General features: G+C 40.7%; 1 protein-coding gene across 5 annotated transcripts in view; it reads left to right on the top strand.

Annotated features, from left to right (window-relative positions):
- FAT1 (FAT atypical cadherin 1) overlaps window positions 1-21154 on the top strand; it is a 127555-nt gene that overhangs the window by 47394 nt on the left and 59007 nt on the right. For all 5 annotated transcript variants that reach the window (XM_045997973.1, XM_045997978.1, XM_045997975.1 and 2 more), the window contains exon 3: window positions 8084-8398. In XM_045997973.1, the coding sequence (XP_045853929.1) occupies window positions 8084-8398 (315 nt within the window). The remainder of the gene's footprint in view (window positions 1-8083; window positions 8399-21154) is intronic.

Raw genomic sequence — 21154 nt, 5'->3', positions numbered from 1 at the left:
TGTATGCCTCCCCGCACATGTAATTATGTGTTTGTGTGGTTTTTATTTTTAGAACAGAACCAAACAAAACCAAAGTAATACTTTATATACTTTTATAAAGGTTTTTTGTTTGTTTTCTTAACTTGTATATTACTGACATTTTTCTATGTAATGAATATACACAACTTTTTTTTTTAAGATTTTATTTATTTGAGAGAGAGTAAGCACAAGCAGTGGGGAGAGGGAGAAGCAGGCTCTCGGCTGAGCAGGGACCCTGATGTGGGCCTTAATCCCAGGACTCCCAGATCATGACCTGAGCTCAAAGCAGACGCTTAACTGACTGAGGCATCCAAGGGACCCCATACATTTCGAGGTTTTTTTTTTTTGTGGTTTTTTTTTTTAAGATTTTATTTATTTATTTGACAGATAGAGATCACAAGTAGGGAGAGAGGCAGGCAGAGAGAGAGAGAGAGGAGGAAGCAGGCTCCCTGCCAAGCAGAGAGCCTGATGCGGGGCTCGATCCCAGGACACTGGGATCATGACCTGAGCTGAAGGCAGAGGCTTTAACCCACTGAGCCACCCAGGCGCCCCGGTTTTTTTTTTTTTTTTTAAGCTTTATCCATATATATACTATTACGTATTAAAATGGTTTCCTTTTTCTCCTGAAACTATGAAATGTGCTTAATGTCTTAATGGCACAGAACGACAAGGTTTCTGTAGCATCAGATACTTTACCTAGATCCCCAAATGCCATGAAGACAGCAAAAACAATTTTTTCCATCTGGTCATTACATTTTTTACATTCCACTGTAGCCAGGAGTTTTTCTCTGGAAACTGCAGGCTGTGTTCAGTTGCTTTCATGCTTCTCTCTAATTAGAGGACACAGCCGGAGACTGGGAGGTGCTACAGCGTGATTCTCTGAAGCCCGTCTTGGGGATTGAATCCCAGTTCCACCCTGAACAAACGGTGACTTTGGGCAAGTTGTTGACACTGTTTCCTCCCTTGTGAAATATGGTTGGTCATATTACCTCACTTCTTAGAGTTGCTGGAAAGATTAATTCCTATATGAGAAGTGTTTAGTATTTGGCATGTCATGAGCTCTAGATATGTATTTTTGGTAATAATAGTAGCATCAGTAACATTTCATGGAACTTGCTGTGTTTCCACTTATGAGTGGCTTCCCATCAAATGACACAGCAATCATTGGTTTTGAAAGATCAGGTCATGGTAATAATCAGTACCATGCCTTTAGTTAAACTGGAGAAAGAAGTTTACAACATGACTTACTCAGTCTTTAGCTGTAAGAGGGCAAAGAGCTATCTGTTGAACTGAGTAGTGTGCCCATATACTGCCCAGCAGTTTGCTTTGCCCATGAGGGGTGCTGTGTAGTTGATTCATCTTACTTATTTTGACCTTTCTTTTTATTATCAAAAGCATGGAGTAGAGCTTGTAACTCTTAATCTCGGGGTTGTGAGTTCAGGCCCCATGTTAGGTGTAGAGCTTACTTTAAAAAAAATTTGATTTACATATATATATATAATTTAAAAATTGTAAAATATAGTTTATAATTTTATGTATATAAAATTTAGTACTTAATGAAAATCAGATAAAAACAAATTCAGAACAATTTTATCACTTAAAGAAGGAAACAAATAGGTTAACAGGGAAATTGAATGGATAGTACAGAATTCCTGTAGTGCCCCTATGTCACATACAGTTCATCCTAGTAACATCATGCATTAGTATGTCTGTTATCATTAATGAACACACACTGATATATTCTTATCAATACTTCATTGAGCCCATAGTTCATTCATATTTCCTTAGCTTTTTCCTAATGTTCTTTTCAGGATCTTATGCAGCCTGCTCCATTACATTGAGTCCTGCCTCCTGGACTCCTCTTGGCTGTGACTGTTTCTCAGAATTTCCTGGTTGGTGATAGACATCCTTTTTTCAACAACACATGCTTAACAAGCTCCCACAGTTACCATGCCCTAAACAAAACATGTCTGCCCTTGAGGGTTTGCATTTTAAGAGGGAGCTTATAGTCTACTTCTTAAAATTGATTTCATAGCACATTAATGTTGAATGTGACAACTGTGGGACTTCTGTTTTTCTCCCTAATTAGCAGGAAAAAATTGAATGACTATTTATGGATTAATTACAGACAGATACTGCATCTCTAGTGTGTAGAAGGTATCTGTTCTTTTAAAGTGTATATTGTTGAAAAAAAAATTTTTTTAGAATAAGTATTGTTTTTATATTTGGGAAAACATTTAACTCCAGAAAAGTTATTCTGTGTATGAGACTACAGAATTGGAGAAGGAGTAGTCAGTTGGTTGTTCCCTGTAGGACAAATATTATACAAAGTTATTTTTCATGTTTAAGTTTTTCTCCTGATTGACTGAAGAGGTGGTCCTAAGTTTGGTTCCAGAAAAGTTAAAATAATAATAATAATTATAAATGCGTGTGGCATGATTACCAGAAAGGAGAGTAAAGTTTGCAAATTTATGTTGCCAGGCCACTGCTGATAAATATTTTTGAGCTGGAGTTGCTGAAGAACCTGAAATAGCAGCAAGGTTTTGTTGAAACCTCTGGCACTGGGGCTTGATAAGGGGCCAAGACCTGTTGAACAAAGAAAATAGGAAAATTCCAGAAAGAAAGATGTTCTGTGGCCATGGAAATTTGAGTTAGTTAAAATACTTTTGGCAGTATAGTGGCTACGTACAATTTTACTTTTGCCTTAAAAATGACTGTGTTGAAAGCATTCTGATCCTCCTGTCTGTGTCAGCTGGAGGACATGCTGGCCTTTGCTATTCAAGGACGGTATTTGGGTTAACATCATTAGCCATCAGTGGTGGACAGTAGGAATTACTTATTCTTGGAAACCTTTCTCTACTTTTGGGTCATTTACTTGAGCAACTGATACTGTACCCTGTGACCTTGGAATAATCAGGCTGTGGAAAGACAGCATCAGTGTCTAATTATTATTTATGGTCAGGCATGACTCTTCCAGAAAGACCTTTTGCTGTGAGCTCCATTTTCAGCCACACTGGTCAAGCTCTTTGAACAATTACATTGTATTTATTTCCCCTCAGTCTAGCTGTTCCACTGTATGCACATTTAAAATCAGTTTCCATAGTGACATCTGGTGGTGGCTTTGAAATCCTGGAGAGTATGTTTGGAATGATAAATATTTTTACTTCAATAGCTCAGATTTCCGGCTTCTTTCTAATTTTTCAGCTTATTAACAACCTTTCTTGAAAATGTCTTCATTGTACTCTTGAGGTTGGAAGCCAAGTCATTTATTGCCTCCATCATGTTTCATTAAAGCAAAGGAATGATTCCTTGTAAGATTGCTGAGTGTTGCATATAACAGGCTTGTCTAAACTTGTCTCCATGCTCAAAATATACATCCCAGAATCCCCAAAGCAGCACCCCTACTTCACCTACTGCTGGTGTACCAGAACCTCATGGTTAGTAGAAAGGTGTCGTTCTCATGTTGCCTTTCTCACTGTTACTTTCTCTTGGAGCCCTGGTTACTCCTCCTCTGGCTGGAGGGACTGCTGGGGAAGGTCTGGGCTCCCACCTCTCACTCTAACAGTCTGGGGTTACATCTAGTTACGTGCCATTGTTGCTCTCTCAGGAAGTGAAAGCGGAATCAAAAAATAGGAGGAGAGGTGGCAGAGGAAGAAGGGAAGAAGTGTGAAGACACGAGGAAGACCACAGGGAAGAGTTTGTGTGCCAGTGTCTGTATGTGCCCATCCGTATGGTATTATTGCGGTGTGTGTTAATGAGAAGTACCTTAAACACTGGAGTCTGAATATTTGTAATTGTCGATGGTTCCTTAGCGAATTGTTTCAGAAAAAGAATTTATAATGTAGTAAGGAATCAGTGGTTATTGGAAGTGGTTATGAGAAGCAGGGTCATGGGAGAAGGAGGAGTGAGGTGGTTTTAAGAATAAACCATAGATTCATTTTCTCGGCTGGCTGGGAACCTTAGTTGCTGCTTACCAGTGTCAAAAGAACTAACTAGAAGTCCCCGTGTGGAATTTGAAGATTTCTCTTTTGTGAATGAATGAAGGTTGCAGAAGACATCCGTGTGTCCATACTGATTGTGTTCCCAGAAGGACTGGGAACGTGGGTAGGACGGTGGACACCGTGACTGGAAGAGTGGACCATGCTTGTGGTCAGACTTCCCGACAGCGGATCTGAGGGTCATCTCAGAGGCCAGGATCCCTGTAAAGAAGGATCAATTCTGACGAGCCGCTGACCGAGGCGGTGCCTTATTCTGGATTCTAAACTCTTTACCTGCTCAGCTTTCTGCACGTGGCAAATCCTTCCACCTTTCTATAAAAACAGGGGAGTTGCACTTTTGGATTGCTGAGGGGTTGCTGGTCTACTGTTGATTTTTGAGGTCGCCAAGGCTAGATCTGCTGCTCTTTCTTGCTGTATTATGTAGATGGCTTCTAGTCGGTCCTGGACCAGAACGGTCTGTTCTTCCTAGGTTCCCGGTGGAACTCACTGTGGTGCTTTATGCCTGCTCCACAAGTTCCTGCCTGGGAGACTTTCGTGGATGCATCTCGCGACTGAGCAGACGGATGAAGAAGCAGAACATAAAATAGCTTTGCATGCATGTAGCCTTTTCCCACCTACTTTCTGCTTTTAAAATAGTGCTTAGAATTCGAATCAGCGGTTAGAATAGTACTTGGGCACTGCCCCTGAACGTCTGTTGACCAAGCGGAGTCCTTGAGTCTTCTCTCTTTCAGTGTCCTTTAAGTGTGGGGAGGACCCTTACTTAAGCAATTGAAAACTTGTAGCCTCTCCTGGTGGCCACCAGTGTCCTTGGTGCTGTGGGGTTGTGACCGTGACACTGGGCCTGATCATGACAGTATAGCCTGCGGTGAAGACCCTGAGTTCTGCAGTCAGATCATCTCAGATCCCACTTCAACCTTGTAACCCTTGACCAGGGCTGTTTCTTTTCTTTTTTTCCTTTTTAAAATATTCTGTTTGTTTATTTGATAGAGAGAGAGTGAGCACAAGCAGGGGGAAGGAGAGGGAGAGGGAGAAACAGGCTCCCAGCTGAGCTGGGCATCTTGTGCAGGGCTCGATCCCAGAACCCTGGGATCATGACCTGAGGGGAAGGCAGAGGCTTCACTGACTGAGCCACCTAGGCCCCCTTCTCTCTAACTTTTAATGTTTAGTAATATCTGGAAGTTACCTGAGACTTAGAAACTTTCCCTCCTAATGGTGGCTAGGAGGTCATGCAAACAAGGGGATCATTGGTCCTCTAGTTGCCAGGCAAGAGGGGGGAGAAGGGTAGCACCCAGCAGAAGGCATCTTGGAACACTACAGTCTGGGGGCTCACAGACTAGACCCGAAGCAGAACCTGAGGAAAAGAAATACCTACTTTTGTCTGTGATTTAAACTTTGTATTTGCGTTTTATAAATAAATATATAATATAAAATGCAAATACAAAGTTTAAATCACAGACAAAAGTAGGTATTTTTATATATTTTATATTATATATTTATAAAATATATTCATATATTTATATATTTATATTATTTATATATTTATTTATAAAATGCAAATACATATTTTCTTTTTTTTTTTCCTTCTACCTCGAAACTGGAGAAAGCTATTATATGGAATGGACATTTAATAGAGTTCTTCTGAATCCTGATGTGTAAAAAAAATGAATGAGAGGTTTCACTTTTGTCTTTTTAGAGTTTTCACATTAAATTTTGTCTGCTACACTTTGTCAGACTAGCACAGACTGATGGTACTGACGTCAGAGATTCGTGGAGTTTGAACTCTGGCTCTGCCATTTATTATGACTCTGGGAAAGGTCCTCATCTCTTAATCTGAGGTTTTCATCTGTAGTATGGGTACAGTGAGGCCACACGTGCAGTCAGGTTGGCTATAACAGCTACATAAGGTGGTATGTGTGGGACCATTATCATGGGACCTGGCATATAGTAAGCACTGAGCAGACTTGTTTCTGTAATTATCATTGTCATTAAATGCCTACAGATCGCATTTAGAGAGACACAATTTTAAAAAGTCAGTAGCAGCATGAATGATTTTTGAGTATTAGAACCAGAGAGAAGTGAATACAAGCACCACGTAGCTGTCTTCCTGAGATTTGCTAACACTTCTCCTGTCAAATGAATTATGTTCCATTTTAACGGCAGAACACAGAGGAGCATACACACACTCATTTATTAATATGCAATCCTAGTAGAGAGAGCGTTCTGTTATTCCCTGACTTCTGTGTATCCATTGATGGGGCTGATAAAAAGAGAAACTGGAGATTATTTTTCCTTGGTCACTAAGGACACTCTTCTTTCAGGCTAATGACAAGTAGGACTTTACTAATTTAGTGAACAGATTGGGTATGCATAGACTATGTTTGGAACAGACAAAAAGGAAAACATGTTGAGCTTTTCTGACCATTACCTCTGTTGCACGGGGAAACCAGTTAGCTCCTTTTTATTTAAGAGTTCTGAGGCTTTGTTCATTATTTCTAGGAGTATTACAGGTCCATTTTGAGCATTTGCTAAGACTTAATGAAACAGTTGTAACTAAGTATGCTTTCTGAATAGCAGTACTCATTTCATGATCATTTATTTCATATTTTAATATTTAGTTAAGTTTGGTATTTATAACTTACAAACCTTTGGGAAGTGTTCAATATAATGATAGGACATTCAAAACAAATGAGTTTTGAGATGTTAATTACTTTACATAAGCAAAGATTTACATTTATCCAGTGATCAAAAAGTAACAAATACAGATTTATGTTTGGTTGAGATAAATACCGTTTCATTTCTCAGTGCAGATTAAATTGACGTTTGTTCTTTTTCCTGTACTATTTTGCATTAAGTGGGAAACTTGTAATGCAAGAGTTGTAGGATTTCCAAAGTCCAACCCAGACCATAGTGTTGAAAACCCGAAAAGTAGCATTCATTCAGAATGATTAATGCACAAGGAAAAAAAAATACAGTGACGTATTTTGGGAAAGCCAAAGGACAGGATCACACTGTTGAATAAAAAGGTGGGATTTGCCCAAGAGTAATGGATATTTCCATTTTATCATCACCCTGAGAAGTGGTTAATCCTGGGATGAAGTAAGGTTTGACTGGTTTTAGTGGCTGGGCCAGAACATGACAGACACACTAACCCACTTCTTCGTAATCCTGTAATTCACCTTTTACTGGTTAACTTAGTAGGAAATGTGTTCTAGTTTGGGTCCCAGTGGAGGGACTTTCTGTACCAACTTCAGTTAAGGCATCTGGTCATTTTTGTTCAACTAGTATTATTGGCCCTGGGTCAGGTGCTGTCCTGGTACTCAAGAAGGATTTGGCCTCTGCCCTTGTGGATCTTACTTTGTCCTGGGAGACTTTTTTCGCACACTGGTTGTCTTGCCAGTAGCCTAAGGGGATTAAAGGGTTTCATTGTGTGCACCAGAGACATGAGCCAACCTTTATTGTGGACTTCGAGGTGCCGTGCTCTGCAGGGTGTGTGTGCCAGACTGCCATGTGTGGAGCAGCATTGCTGCAGCCTCCGTATCTAAACTCTAGCAGTGGTCATGGGAATGCAGTGTGGGAAGCAGGGGCTGCTAGGCCGTGGGGGCTCTGATCTGGGCCACGGCTTTTTAATTTAGAGGTCCCTGATGGACCTCTAGGAAAATGTGCAAATCTCAAGTGGTCATACATTTCATCTTTGGAAGCACAGAGTATCAGGCCATTAGCTGATCTCTTAGTGCCCATCTCACTGCTTTGTTTCAAGACTTAAATGACATACTCTTTGTAGAGTGTTCTGCATAGCACCTGACCCTAATGCTAATACTACGAACACTTTTACAGCCAATACTATGTGCCCAGCGCTCTTCTGATTGTTAATGTGTCTGTTTGCTCATTCAATCAACCTGTGAACATACGTTCCATCTTATAGGAAAAAACAGAGGCACAGAAATGTTAAGCAACTTGTCCAAGGTCTCTCAGCTGTAAGTGACACATAAGCCCTTGAGAAATGAAAGTTGTTATTTGGGTTGACCCTGGGTCCATTGTTGTTGACGTGTCATCTTCTTTCTTCACAGGTGTCATCGAGACTTCCGAGCGACTGGACCGGGAGTCCACCTCCCACTACTGGCTCACTGTCTACGCAGCGGATCGGGGTGTCGTGCCTCTCTCATCGTTTATCGAGATCTACATAGAGGTTGAGGATGTCAATGACAATGCACCACAGACGTCAGAGCCTGTTTATTATCCAGAAGTAATAGAAAATTCTCCCAAGGATGTATCTGTGGTCCAAATAGAGGCATTTGATCCAGATTCTAGCTCTAATGACAAGCTGATGTACAAAATTACGAGTGGAAATCCACAAGGATTTTTTTCAATACATCCTAAAACAGGTAAGTGGCAATGGTATTGTGTGAAATGTTCATGCTTACACTTCTTGATACGGGGAGGTTAAGAATTTTCTAAATTTACCACTTTTCTTTATTTTGATAAATCATTTCCCTCTTGAGTTACTCAGAACAAGGCTTTATTTCCAGATGAGAATTTAGTTCAAATGTTTTTCTTTACCCCCTTTGAAGTTGTCTTTATAGAGCTTACGTTACGGCTTTTTTGCTCATTAGTAGAATTTCACTTAAGCTAAAAAAAAAATATATCGTGTTTCAATAATAGCTCCTAAATCCGTGATCTGTCTTAAACTCCCTGCAAATTCTACTGCTGCTAAGTATTCCAATTTTCTGAAGTCTGCTTTTTATGAAGAATTATCAAAGGAATTTATTTCACAATTCATAGTATTTTTCTGTGTGGTTTTAGCATTTTTTCGTAAAGCAGTGCTGTGACTCTACGGCCTGGAGGGGATCAAGATTAAACAGTTTCAAATTGGGAGCAGTTACTTTCTTGAACTGACACATCAAGTTTTCCTTGTTTCCCCGGGGTCTGACCCCCTGCTTATAAGTGGATAGTTCCTTGACTCCAAAATCCTCTTCCAAAATCCTTATCAATTTTTAATCTTTGTTCCTTTACATTTGACAGCACCTCTGATTTTTTTCCTCCAATCTTGTTTCATTTCTCTCTCTCTCTCTCTCTCTCTCTCTCACACACCCATCCCCCAACACACACAACTTCCATGTAACTACCATTTGTATCATACTCTTTGATTTCTTGATCACAGTTAAGGCAGAATCGCCATATGACATTGAGAGGACAGTTTATTTGTAGGAAAGAAAACTTACCAGATAGATCACTGGCCTCTGAACTTACGTTTCAGTGATGCAGTGCTCTTCAGTAGAATCTGGTTAACAGAAAATTCTGAAGAGGGAGATTGACTGAAATGCACGTACATTCCCCGGTCATGTCTTTGCCAATTCTGTCTTTTTCCTAATTCTAGGGGAGTTGGCCTGTTTAGTTACTGGGTTATCTATTTCATACATTAAGGAAGTAATATACAAAAATCAGAAATAAGGAGGTATTTTCTACTTCCTTACCAGTCTTTGCTCCCCCCCTCCCCCTTTCTTTGTAATGTTCTTTATAGAACTCAAAGCAATTCTTGAGGTAGAAAGAAGCTCTGTACCAAAGCTACCGTACAAAGATACCAGGTAGAAATCAGTATGTATATTTTTTCTCTCAAAAAAAAAAAGTTAAAATACTGATTTTTTTTTAAACCTCTTGTTATTCGTAGAGTCTGTCCTGATTGTAGAAAGTGAACTTAAGTACAAGATTTATCTTGAATGTATGAGATTTACTTTTGCATGGAGTCTGCTTGAGATTCTCTTTCTGCCCCTCCCCATGATGCATGCATGCACACTTTTTCTAAAAAATTAAAAAAAAATGATTTAAGAATGATTGAGCTGACAAAGTACAACATCCGGGCATCATAAAAAACCTGCAAAGTTAAAAAAAGAAAAACAACCAAAGTTTTGAGGGAACATCCCTCAACATAATAAAGACCTTATATGAAAGCTTATATCATTCTTAATGGTGAAAAAGTAAGAGTTTTTCCCTGACTAAGGTCAGGAACAAGACAGGGATGTCCACTCTCACCATGTCTATTCAACATAGTACTGGAAGTCCTAGCCACAGCAATGAGATAACAAAAAGGAATAATACAAGGCATCCAGATTGGTATGAAAAAGTAAAACTCTCGTTATTTGCTGATGATATATACAGAAAAACCTAAAGATTCCACCAGAAAACTGCTAGAACTAGTAAACGAATTTAGTAAAGTCACAAGGTACAAAATCAATATACAGAAATCTGTTGCATTTCTATACATCAATAAGGAAGCAGCAGAAAGAAAAAAAAAATAAGAAAACAATCCTGTTTACAATGGCACTCAAAATAATAGGATACCTAGGGATAAATCTAATCAAAGAGGGAGAAGACCTATACTCTGAAAACTATAAAAAAACTAATGAAAGAAATTAAAAATGACTCAAAGAAGTGGAAAGATATTCTATGATCATGAATGGGAAGAGCAGATATTGTTAAAATGTCTATATTACCCAAACCAGTCTGCACATTTAATGCAGTCCCTTTCAAAATCATAGAAGTAGTACAAACAATCCTAAAATTTGTATGGAAAAATAGATGACCCCGAATAGGAAAAGCAGTCTTGAAAAAGAAAAGGAAAGCTGGAGGCATCACAATTCCAGACTTCAGTTCTATTACAGAGCTGTAGTCATCAAAACAGTATGGTACTGGCACAGAAACAGACACATGCATCAATGGAGCAGAATAGAAAACCTAGAGATAAACCCACAACTGTATGATCAATTAATCTTTGACAAAGCAGGAAAGAACACCCAGTGGAGAAAAGACAGTCTCTTCAAAAAAATGGGGTTGGGAAACTGGACAGCCACATGCAGAAGAATAAAACTGGACCACTTGCTTATAGCACAGACAAAAATAAATTCAAAATGGATGAAAGACCTAAATGTGAGACCTGAAACCATAAAAATCCTAGAGGAGAACACAGGCAGTAACCTCTTTGACATTGGCCATAGCAACTTTTTTCTAGATACATCTCCCGAGGCAAGGGAAATAAAAAGCAAAACTAATCTGTTGGGACTGCATCAAATAGAAAGCATTTGCACAGCAAAGGAAACCAAATGAAAAGGCAACCTACAGAATAGGAGAAGATCTCTACGAATGACATATCTGATAAAGGGCTAGTATCCAAAATCCCCAAAACAAGTAATCCAGTTTAAAAATGAGCAGAAGACATGAACAGACATTTCTCCAAAGAAGACATCCAGATGGCCAGCAGACCCATGAAAAGATAGATGGTCAACATCACTCCTCATGAGGGAGATACAATTCAGACCCACAATGAGACCTCACCTCACACCTGTCAGATTGGCTAAACAGGAAACAATAGGTGTTGGCGGGGATGTGCAGAAAAAGGAAGCCTCCCGAACTGTTGGTGGGAATGCAAACTGTGTATCCACTCTAGAAAACAGTATGGAGATTCCTCAAAAAGTTAAAAAACAAAAACAAAAAACAGGGACACCTGGGTGGCTCAGTCAGTTGGGCATCTGCCTTCCACTCAGGTCATGATTCCAGAGTCCTGGGATCAGTGTTGCCTCAGGCTTCCTTGTTCAGCAGGGAGCCTGCCTCACCCTCTACCTGCTCCCCACCCACCCACTTGTGTGCTCTTTTTCTCTCTCAGAAAATAAAAACTTTAGAGTTAAAAAATTAAAATTGAAGTTAAAATTAAAATAAAACTTTAAAAATAAAAGTTAAAAAAATAGAACTGTCCTATGACCCAGCGATTGCACTACTGGGTGTTACCCCAAAAATACAAAAACACTAATTCAGAGGGAAACCTGCATCCCGATGTTACAGCAGCATTATTTACACTAGCCGAACAACAGAATCCACTCAGTTGTTCATCCATAGGCAAGTGGATGAAGACGTGATGTGTATACACACACAGGCATATTATTCAACTATTAAAAAAAAGAAATCTTGCCATATGCAACAACATGGGTGGAGCTAGAGAGTATATATAGTAAGTCTGACAGATTAAGACAAATACTGTACCATCTCTATGAGGAACTTAAGGGGAAAAAAACAAATGAGCAAAGAAAAAATAAAGGAGCGAGAGATAAACCAAGAAACAGACTTTTAATTATAGAGAACAAACGGATGGTTCCTAGAGGGGAGGCGGGTGTGGGAGGGTGGGGAATGTGTGAAACAGGTCACAGGGATTAAAGAGTACACTTACCATGATGAAACAGAATAAAGACCGAAAAATAAGTTAAAAAGAATAATTGAGCCATCTACAAATTTAATTACAGAAGAGAGAAGGGGGATCTGAGAGTTGTTTGGAAGTGCTGGGAGGAGGGTGCAGGAGCCTAAGCCCGGGAAGAAGGGCTGGAATTCAGAGATTTTACAGGGACGTGGAGACTGAATTTCACATCTGTAAATGATTCCCCAGAGGCTTTGTTGAAGCGGCCTGGTTGGTTACTGGTTTTTACCGCACAAGTGGTAACCAAGTTCAGCTTCATTTTGGTGAAGTAAAATGAAAGAAAATGAAGCCAAAAATTAGAAGGCACTACGAAACATCAAAGAAAAAAGATAAGTTTATAAAAATTTCACAGGATTTTGGAGTCACACTGGGAAACAAGAAATCTAGAAGTTAAACCCTTGAGGTGATGATTCAGGAATAGAACTACCCCTGATTTTACAATTGTTCGATGAATTCGACTTTAAAATGCTTTTCTTTTTTCTTCTTTCTCTCTCTCCTGGATTAGGGTGAGTCCTCGGGGCAGAGACAGGCAGACAAACCAGCAGTAAATGTTTTTGTGAATCTCTGAGCCAGGACTCTGGGTCTGGGCACAGTGTGTAATTAAGGAGAAGGAAGAAAGACGCTGAAAGAGCTGGTGTCGGTTAGAGCTGCCGTGGGGCAGCCTGGAAACCTTGCTTCTCTCTGGGCCTCTGAAATGACCACCCCACTGCTCTGCGGGTGTATCTTGCGGAAATGTGACTAATGTGGCATTGCGGCTTCCTCTTAGGGCTCTCATTCCTGACAGCTCTTGGGCGGGCTGTCTGCAGAGACTTCTTGATCTTCAGGGAGCATAGACCCCTTCCAGGAGTCCACGGCCTGTGGGTGGGAAGCCGTGCATCCCACTGTCGGCACGGCAGGAGCAAATTCAGGATTACGAGGAGACTTTATTTCTTTATGAGTTGAAGACAGAGAATAGTGGGGAATAACTGTAGTTAGAACACAAGGATGTTTTTGTTGTGAAGTATATTACAAACTGCATGGTTAGTAAAGGAGTCTAACCATTTCACAAGTTGAGTAAAGTCTCTAAAGATCAGGAAATAAGTGTATTTTAGCTTGGACGTTACTAAAGGTTAAATATAACTTTACAAAGCCTGTCTCCAGATGATTCTGTTCTCCCAACTCAGCAGAAACTTTGAGCCTGATCCTTAGGGCCCAAACTGCAATGCTTCAAAGTATATATCTTGCTCAGAACGTTCAGAGCAGACTTGTTTTTAATGGGTAGATCGGTATTATTGGAGGCCAGATTGTGGAAGCTGATGAAAGAGTCTAGTAGAATGAAGTTCCCATGATTTACCGACCATAACACCACCTGGAGACCCTAAATCATGTTCCTTAATAATTAATGGCTGAGTGAGAAAATCACTGGGCTGGAAATCCAGAGATCTGGACAGCAGTGAGGCTCTCACCTCTGGGATCGTGGGGAAAACTGGCTTCCAGGTCCTTCTATCTTGTGATTAGTGATGAGCTTTTGCACGCCTGTTGAGGGACGTCTACACACAGTGCAGACCACTCAGAATCATTCATGGGAGAGATGCCTCCACCCCTTCCATTTGCAAGGGCTACATTTGCTCCGTTCACTGTGCATAAAATAATCAAGGTTTTGGTAGGTTGATCCAGGATAAACACAGTTGATGGAATAAAATGAATCTACTTGCTCCTTAGTGATAAACATCAGTTTAGGACCCTGGTGATGTATCAGAATGTGCAACAGACTAGAGAAAGCCTAACTTCTTTGTCATTCAAGTCATTTGTTTTTCCTTCCTGAGCCTCTCTTCTGTATACAGCACGTTAAGAGATGCTTTGAAAGTTCATCTGCATGAGTGAAATGGCAAAGGGGAACCTGTGGGGTACGGGATAGCGTGGCCCCGAGCTCAGATGGACACCTCTGGAGGAGGTGAGAAACAAACTGATGGGGTGAGTGTAGTTAGGAGGATGAGGCCCCCTGAACAGGTTACTGGGCTGGTTTTGAAGGTGGAAGTGGGTGGCTGGAGAAGAGGTATGGGGTGCTTGTCCTGGTGGGGGACACTTTTTTTTTTTTTTTTTAAAGATTTTATTTATTTATTTGACAGAGAGAGAGATCACAAGTAGGCAGAGAGGCAGGCATAGAGAGAGGAGGAAGCAGGCTCCCCACAGAGCAGAGAGCCCGATGCGGGGCTCGATCCCAGGACCCTGGGATCATGACCTGAGCCGAAGGCAGCGGCTTAATCCACTGAGCCACCCAGGTGCTGGTGGGGGACACTTTGATGATGATAATGATGAGCAGCCACGCGATGAAGTTAGAGCAGTGTGTGGGAGAATGGCTGCGTGTGCTGGAAAACCTTCCAGACCAGAAGAATGGCTCGAAGACAGTATGTGTGTTTGTTTGTTTGTTTTTTCTTTTAAGATTTTATTTATTTGTTAGAATGAGAGAGCACCGGGGCACCTGGGTGGTGGCTCAGTGGGTTAAGCCGCTGCCTTCGGCTCAGGTCGTGATCTCAGGTTCCTGGGATCGAGTCCCGAGCCTGCTTCCCTCCCTCTCTCTCTGTCTACTTGTGATCTCTCTCTGTCAAATAAATAAAATCTTTAAAAAAAAAAAAAAAAAAAGGAATGAGAGAGCACCAGCGGGGGAACCGTAGGCAGAGGGAGAAGCAGACATCCTGCTGAGCAGAGAGCCCAATGCAGGACTCGATCCTAGGACCCTGGAGTCATGACCTGAGCCAAAAGCAGATGCTTAACCAAGTGGGCCACCCAGGCATCCCAGTATTTATGCTATTTTTATAAATAATGACCTATTTTCAAGAATGTGGCTGTAATTCCTCAGAACGTTTGATAACATCTGAATCAGATGACCTCACCAACTCATTTTGGAGAGGAAGGAAATGTGTCCGCAGTGCTTTTTTTCTCCTTTTGTCAGAGTAGGATAAAATACTTTTTTAAAAAGCAAAACAAAACAAAAAACCTTTCCTAGGACTGGATTTGATACTCTGAATTTTAGGTTCAAACAGCACGTTTGAATGAACATTTTTGAATTTTTTTTTTTAATCTTCCTAAGTTGTTGGTTGGTTGTGTGTGCGCGCGCACGTGCTTGATTATGGTGCCAGGAACTGTCTTCTGCGTCTCAGATGGTTCTTTTTTTTAAAGATTTTATATATTTATTTGTCAGAGAGAGAGAGCGTACAAGCAGGGAGAGGCAGAGAGAGAAGCAGGCTCCCTGCTGAGCAAGGAGCCCCACATGGGACTCAATCCCCGGATCCCCTGGGATCATGACCTGAGTCGAAGGCAGCGGCTTAACCGACTGAGCCACCCAGGCGTCCCTTCTTGGATGGTTCTTATGTTAAGTAGGAGGGCAGAGCTTTTCTTTCCCAGGGTGAAAAAGCAAAAGAGACTTGCTCTATTTTCCTTTTCTGACACACACACTTCTTTGACACCATGAATTTTTCACTTCTTTGACACCATGAATTTTTGTAACATGTTTTGTTTGAGTATGTCCAATTTCAGGGTAAATTCACTCCCCCCCCCTCCCCGCAAATTGATCCGCACCTTTCCTCTAGCAACCATCAGTTCTCTGTCTTCAAGAGTCTTTGTTAAATTTGCTTCTTTTAACATAAATCCTGCTGTTGCTTGTGGGAGACAGACGAGCAAAGAATGTTAGATTGTCTGAACCTCGGTACCCCTAGCTCTTGCAGACCCCTCACGGCTTCTTGTGTCAAGGACAATGAAGAAGGAGGTCCTGAACAAAAGGAACTAGTGTGCACCTTACAGGTTTCATGATTTACGAGTAGCCTCAGGAAACTGAAACCACCTGAGCAAAATGTCTTTATATTCAGTGTTAACAATTTTACTTGTGAGGAGTGATAGGCTACTTTCATAATCAGATAATTTTGAAGTGTTACTTTTGTGCATGGGCGTGCTTTAGAAAAGACCAGAGTTATATTCTCTCATCTGTGTATTTGGTATTTTCAAGTTTTGGATGCAAAGCAAGAAGTGCTCTTATTTTTAAAAAGTTATACTGAAGTCTAACTGACACACATTTAAAGTCAACCGTTCGATAAGTTTTGGCATAGCAATACAACTATGAAACCATTCCCACACGCAAGCAGTGAATGCGTCTGACTCTTCCAGAAGATTCCCTGACCTCCTTGTATCTTTCTACAACCCTCACCCCAACCTCGCCCCCATCCCCGTGCAACTGCTCATCTGCTTTGGGTCACTGTGTATGAGTGTGCACTTCCTAAATAGACTCAGAGAATGTATATTTTCTTGGTAAAGTGTCTTGCATTTGGCGTATTTACTTTGAGATTCATGCATGTGGGAGTGAGTACCAAAAGTACGTTCCTTGTTATTGCTGAATATCCTTTGCAGACACACACTATAATTTATCCAGTCACCTGTTGATGGGCGTTTGTGTTCTTGCGCTTTATGGCTGCTACAAATAAAGCACCCGGGAACATTTGAGAATGAGTCTTCCTGCGGACCTGTACCTCCATGTCTCTTCTCTTTCACCTGGGAGTGGACAGTCGTCTAGAAACTGTCTTGAGGCTTTAAGCTGGAACGTTTGTAGGTCTTTCCTCCTTTGTTTCCCATCTGAGGGATGGCTTGCTGTCTTTGTCTGATACCTGGTGTTCCCCATAAACCTTTACTTCATTTATTTTGTCCGTTTTGTTTGTTTATTTCCTGGTGGAGGGTAAATCTGATCCCCTGGCTGGAAGTGGAAGTTCAACTACTGCTTTTTAACTGGGGGGAAAAAAACCAGCTTACTTAATTTAGAACTGCCATAAATATGCCTGTACCTTTAAATTAAATCTCATGTAATAAGTAGTGTGAGTCTTCTTAGCTATGTCTCTGTGTGTGTGTGTGTGTGTGTGTGTGTGTGTGTGTGTGTGTGTGTGTGTTTTAAGGTGTGAAAATTGAGTTTCCAGATTTATCTTAAGCAGAAACTTAGCAACATTTGGGGTATGTTTCTAGAGTTTGTAGAGATACAGATCACTGTACACTTCGGTTCGCAAAATTGCATCACAGTATTATATCTAATGCCCAGAATGGTGATTCTCAAGTTCTGGCTGGTACCAGTCGTTCTCACTGTGTTCTGTTTACTAAGAATGGAAAGCAGATGTGTGTTTGAGTGTTCGTGCTTGCATGCATGCCTGTGTGTGTATAACCTACTTCCTAAATTACTGGTTAGAAATGGGTAATGCATTCAGAGCACAAAATTCAGAAGATACCAAAAAAATCCAGTGAAACTTTTTGTTCCTTTTAAGTTCCGTAGACATTCTGTTTCCTTTATTAGTATGTTAACTATGTCATATTTTCTATATCCTTGATGCTCTCGTGTCTAGGGCCCCCCAGACCTGGGCAGAGACTCCCTCATGGACTAGCCAGCTTTAGAGAAAGCAGAGGATCCATTTTTCATATGTACAGTAGCCCATCCAGAACCCTGCTTGGAATCACTTCTTCACAGAGCTGCTATGCATCCAAGCCCTTTTCTCTCCACCTGTCTTCATCTCCCAGGCTCAGGTACCAGGCAGCCCTCTCTGCTCCAGAGCCCACTGAAATAATTGAAATTAGCCAGTCGACCTCCTTGTGCTGCTTTGTTTATTTTGTGGAACCCACAACAGAATCTCTTGCCCACACTTTCTACTCCTTCCTTCTTCCTCCTGGCCCATGTGGCGGGTCCCTGGGTGCCCGCCCTGTGGTATGGTGTGACCTGGTGTGTCCCCTCTCTGGGAATTGTAACAGATGACCTCTTCAGTGACCATGCTTTCTGGACTTGTTGGCCTTATCATACTCGAATGATAAAAATCTACATTTTGAAACACCTGGAGGAAACTAGTGTTTGCAGTTTCTTTCCCTCCTATACAAGCAAGAAGTCCTGTTATTTTTTTCTCCTTTTTCTAAACAGGTATCAGCATAAGACACATAGTGATATTCATCTTGGGTTTTTCTCTTTTCTGTAGTAGGTGATGCCGTGCTTTAGGAAAGTGGTTTTATTTATGGATGGACTTTGCCACATTGTTACAGGAATATATGTGCATATCCACATCAATTTCAACACCCATTTTGCTGATCCAGTGGTTTTATGCTGTCTAGTAAATATGTTTTTTATATCTTCTTATCTGCTGATGTGCGTCTTCCTGTTGGGAACAAATGAACTGAAAACAATTTTTATGGTTAAAAATAAATGCATCAGAAATGTTAAGTAAAACTAGCGGCATTATTTTTTAATATATGCATGTGAGCATATGTGATTTCTGTGTGTCTCCATGTGCATAATAAAAGGGTTTAGGCTCTTTGACAGGTGTTGGATCCGTTTGGAATTTTAAATGGTTTAAAAAAGAGTTTGAGGCTTTCAGCTATTTTCTTAGCGTTTCCTTTGTCAATTCTGTGGAGCTAAAATCTCAGGTCTTTTGGAGGCTGATCTCATCTCATTGTTGGATCTGGAGCACATGCCACAGTTTGAATCTTGTAAGTCCTGCTGCTTCTCTCTTTGGGCTGATTTCCATCAGGCACTCTCATGCCTGTTGCCTTTTAGCTTTGAGCTTGAAAAAGACCGCCAGAGAGAAACCAGCAAACCGTGGCTTCCCTTCTTCTGCCCCCTTCTGTGCTATTCTCTGATCTTTCCTGGACCCCTCTTCCACCCTGCCACCATCCCTTGACCTCACCTTTAGATCAAGCAGGGACAAAACTTTTGTTAGAAGTCAGAGGGGCCAGTGACAAGTGTAGCTCATTATGTATTAGGTGCCTTGTGCTTTAGAGGTTACAGGGAGCCTCACATACTTCTTGAGAAGGAGCCCCGTGAGACGGCCAGAGAGTGCAAACAGTACCAGCAGTCAGCTGCTTTTCCCATTTGTATTTTTCCCATTTTCACACATTGTTCCATGACTTCAGAGAGGTAAAGACACCTGGGGGTTGACGCCAGAAAGGCACATCTTCCCTAACTGCTGCTTCTGGGAGCACAGTCCCTCCCACATACACTCGTTCACTTGCTGTGGCCTGGGGTTTGGGATATAAATGTGCTTTGGAGCCAGTTTTTCTGTACCTTCCCTGTTCTTTGTATTGAGGAATTCCTGCATGACATAATGGTTGGTTTTGAGGCTGATCTTCTGTAATATTTTTAGACCGAAAGGCATGAAGTTTCTAAATAACACTAGATGTTTAAACTTAGTTTCATTAACCATGTATTGCAGGGGATGTTAAACTTTTTCTGTAAAGGGTGAGGGAGTAAATATTTTAGGCTTTGTGGACCATCCAGTCTGTCACTGAGTGAAAGCAGCCATAGACAGAATGGAAATGAATGGGCACGGCTGTGTTCCAATAAAACTTTATTTATGGACATTGAAATTAGAGTTTCATGTATTTTTCATGTGTCTCAATATATTCTTCTTGTGGGTTCTTTTTCCTCCCCCAACCCTTAAGAATGGTAGAAGCCATTCTTAGCTTGCAAGCAGAACAAAAACCATTTGAGGTAGTTTTCTGGCTCCTGATACGTTGATGTATTTACTAGTTGGACTAGTTAAGTTGTTGATTTGTTTCTCAGGGGTAGACTATTTGATCAAGTAAAACTCGAGAATCTTTCCCATTGCTAAGCGGTGAATACTTAAAAAACAGAATCTGTGTTTTTCTTCTCTGTGTTATTAAAATTATTGTTCAAAGAATAGTAGTTAGGATATTTGTTATCACGGTCAAAGTCTCAGGTAAGATTTAGCAAGTTGATGACAGATTATGAGATCTCCTCTGTGGAAAAAAAAAACCCATTTCTCATTAGAAAATATTTCCAAGTTTTGAGATTTTCACACTTTTTTTTTTTTTTTTTTTTTGATGCTGGTGTGTCCTGGTAGAAATACTTCAGAGCTTGAAATTCCAGCTCTCACTGTTGACTGTTATGTTTACGTATCAAATCTTGACTACTTCCTCCATTTTTGTTCCCTTTCCCTCAGTTAAGATATTCATGGCCCCAAGTACCAGATGACGGCTTGTGCTTTGTAGAGGACAGCTTTATACAGGGCCCTGTTTTTCATTCATTTATTTATATGTAGGATGGACTATTTAACGTAGAATTATTTTAAATTCAGGATGAGACATATTTATTTGATTACAGATAGATTTGGTGCTGTTTATATAAATTAGGTGCATATATATGCCCGTGTGTGTGTATAGTTTATGTGTAGTAATCCCTAACACGTAGAAAAGACTTGAAATTCTATGACTCCCAGGTTTGCAGGTAAGCTGGGTACTCATCCGTGTTCTAGTCCAACAGCACATGGCCACTGTTTTGTTTTGTTTTTTTTTCTTCTTCTCAAAGCCAATGGCGTTTTATTGTGGCTGGAACAGGAGGCCGAAAAAAGTGCAATAGGAAGTAGCTATAGCTGCAAACAACTTCCAAGGGTTTCCGGTACCATTTGATAGCCACAAAGGAAGGAAATAAAGGGCCAGTCACTTTACAAAAGCAGGAATTCATTTAAGGAGGGCTACTATTTGTAGTCGTTTGCCAAAGGAGCAGATATTTTAAAGAAGAATCTTTAGATTTTTTTCTTACCTGTTCCTCTAGATTAGTTTTTTATTTTACAGTGAAATGAAAAAAGAGTCTGAAGTAAAGTTGTATTCAGTGCCTTTTTTGCACTTGTTGAAGTAGATACGCATTTCCTCCTAAAATCTATTAATCTTAAGTCCTTAGGATAAGTTTTTTTTTTAATTTTTTATTTTTTAAAAGATTTTATTTATTTATTTGACATACAGATCACAAGTAGGCAGAGAGGCAGGTGGGGAGTGGGGGGAAGCAGGCTCCCCACTGAGCAGAGAGCCTGATGCAGGGCTTGATCCCAGGACCCCGGGATCATGACCTGAGCCAAAGGCAGAGGCTAAACCCACTGAGCCACCCAGGCGCCCC

The sequence above is a fragment of the Meles meles genome, chromosome 2 (assembly GCF_922984935.1).
Source record: "Meles meles chromosome 2, mMelMel3.1 paternal haplotype, whole genome shotgun sequence".
Lineage (NCBI taxonomy): Eukaryota > Metazoa > Chordata > Mammalia > Carnivora > Mustelidae > Meles > Meles meles.
This window is presented reverse-complemented; position numbering and strand designations above follow the sequence as displayed.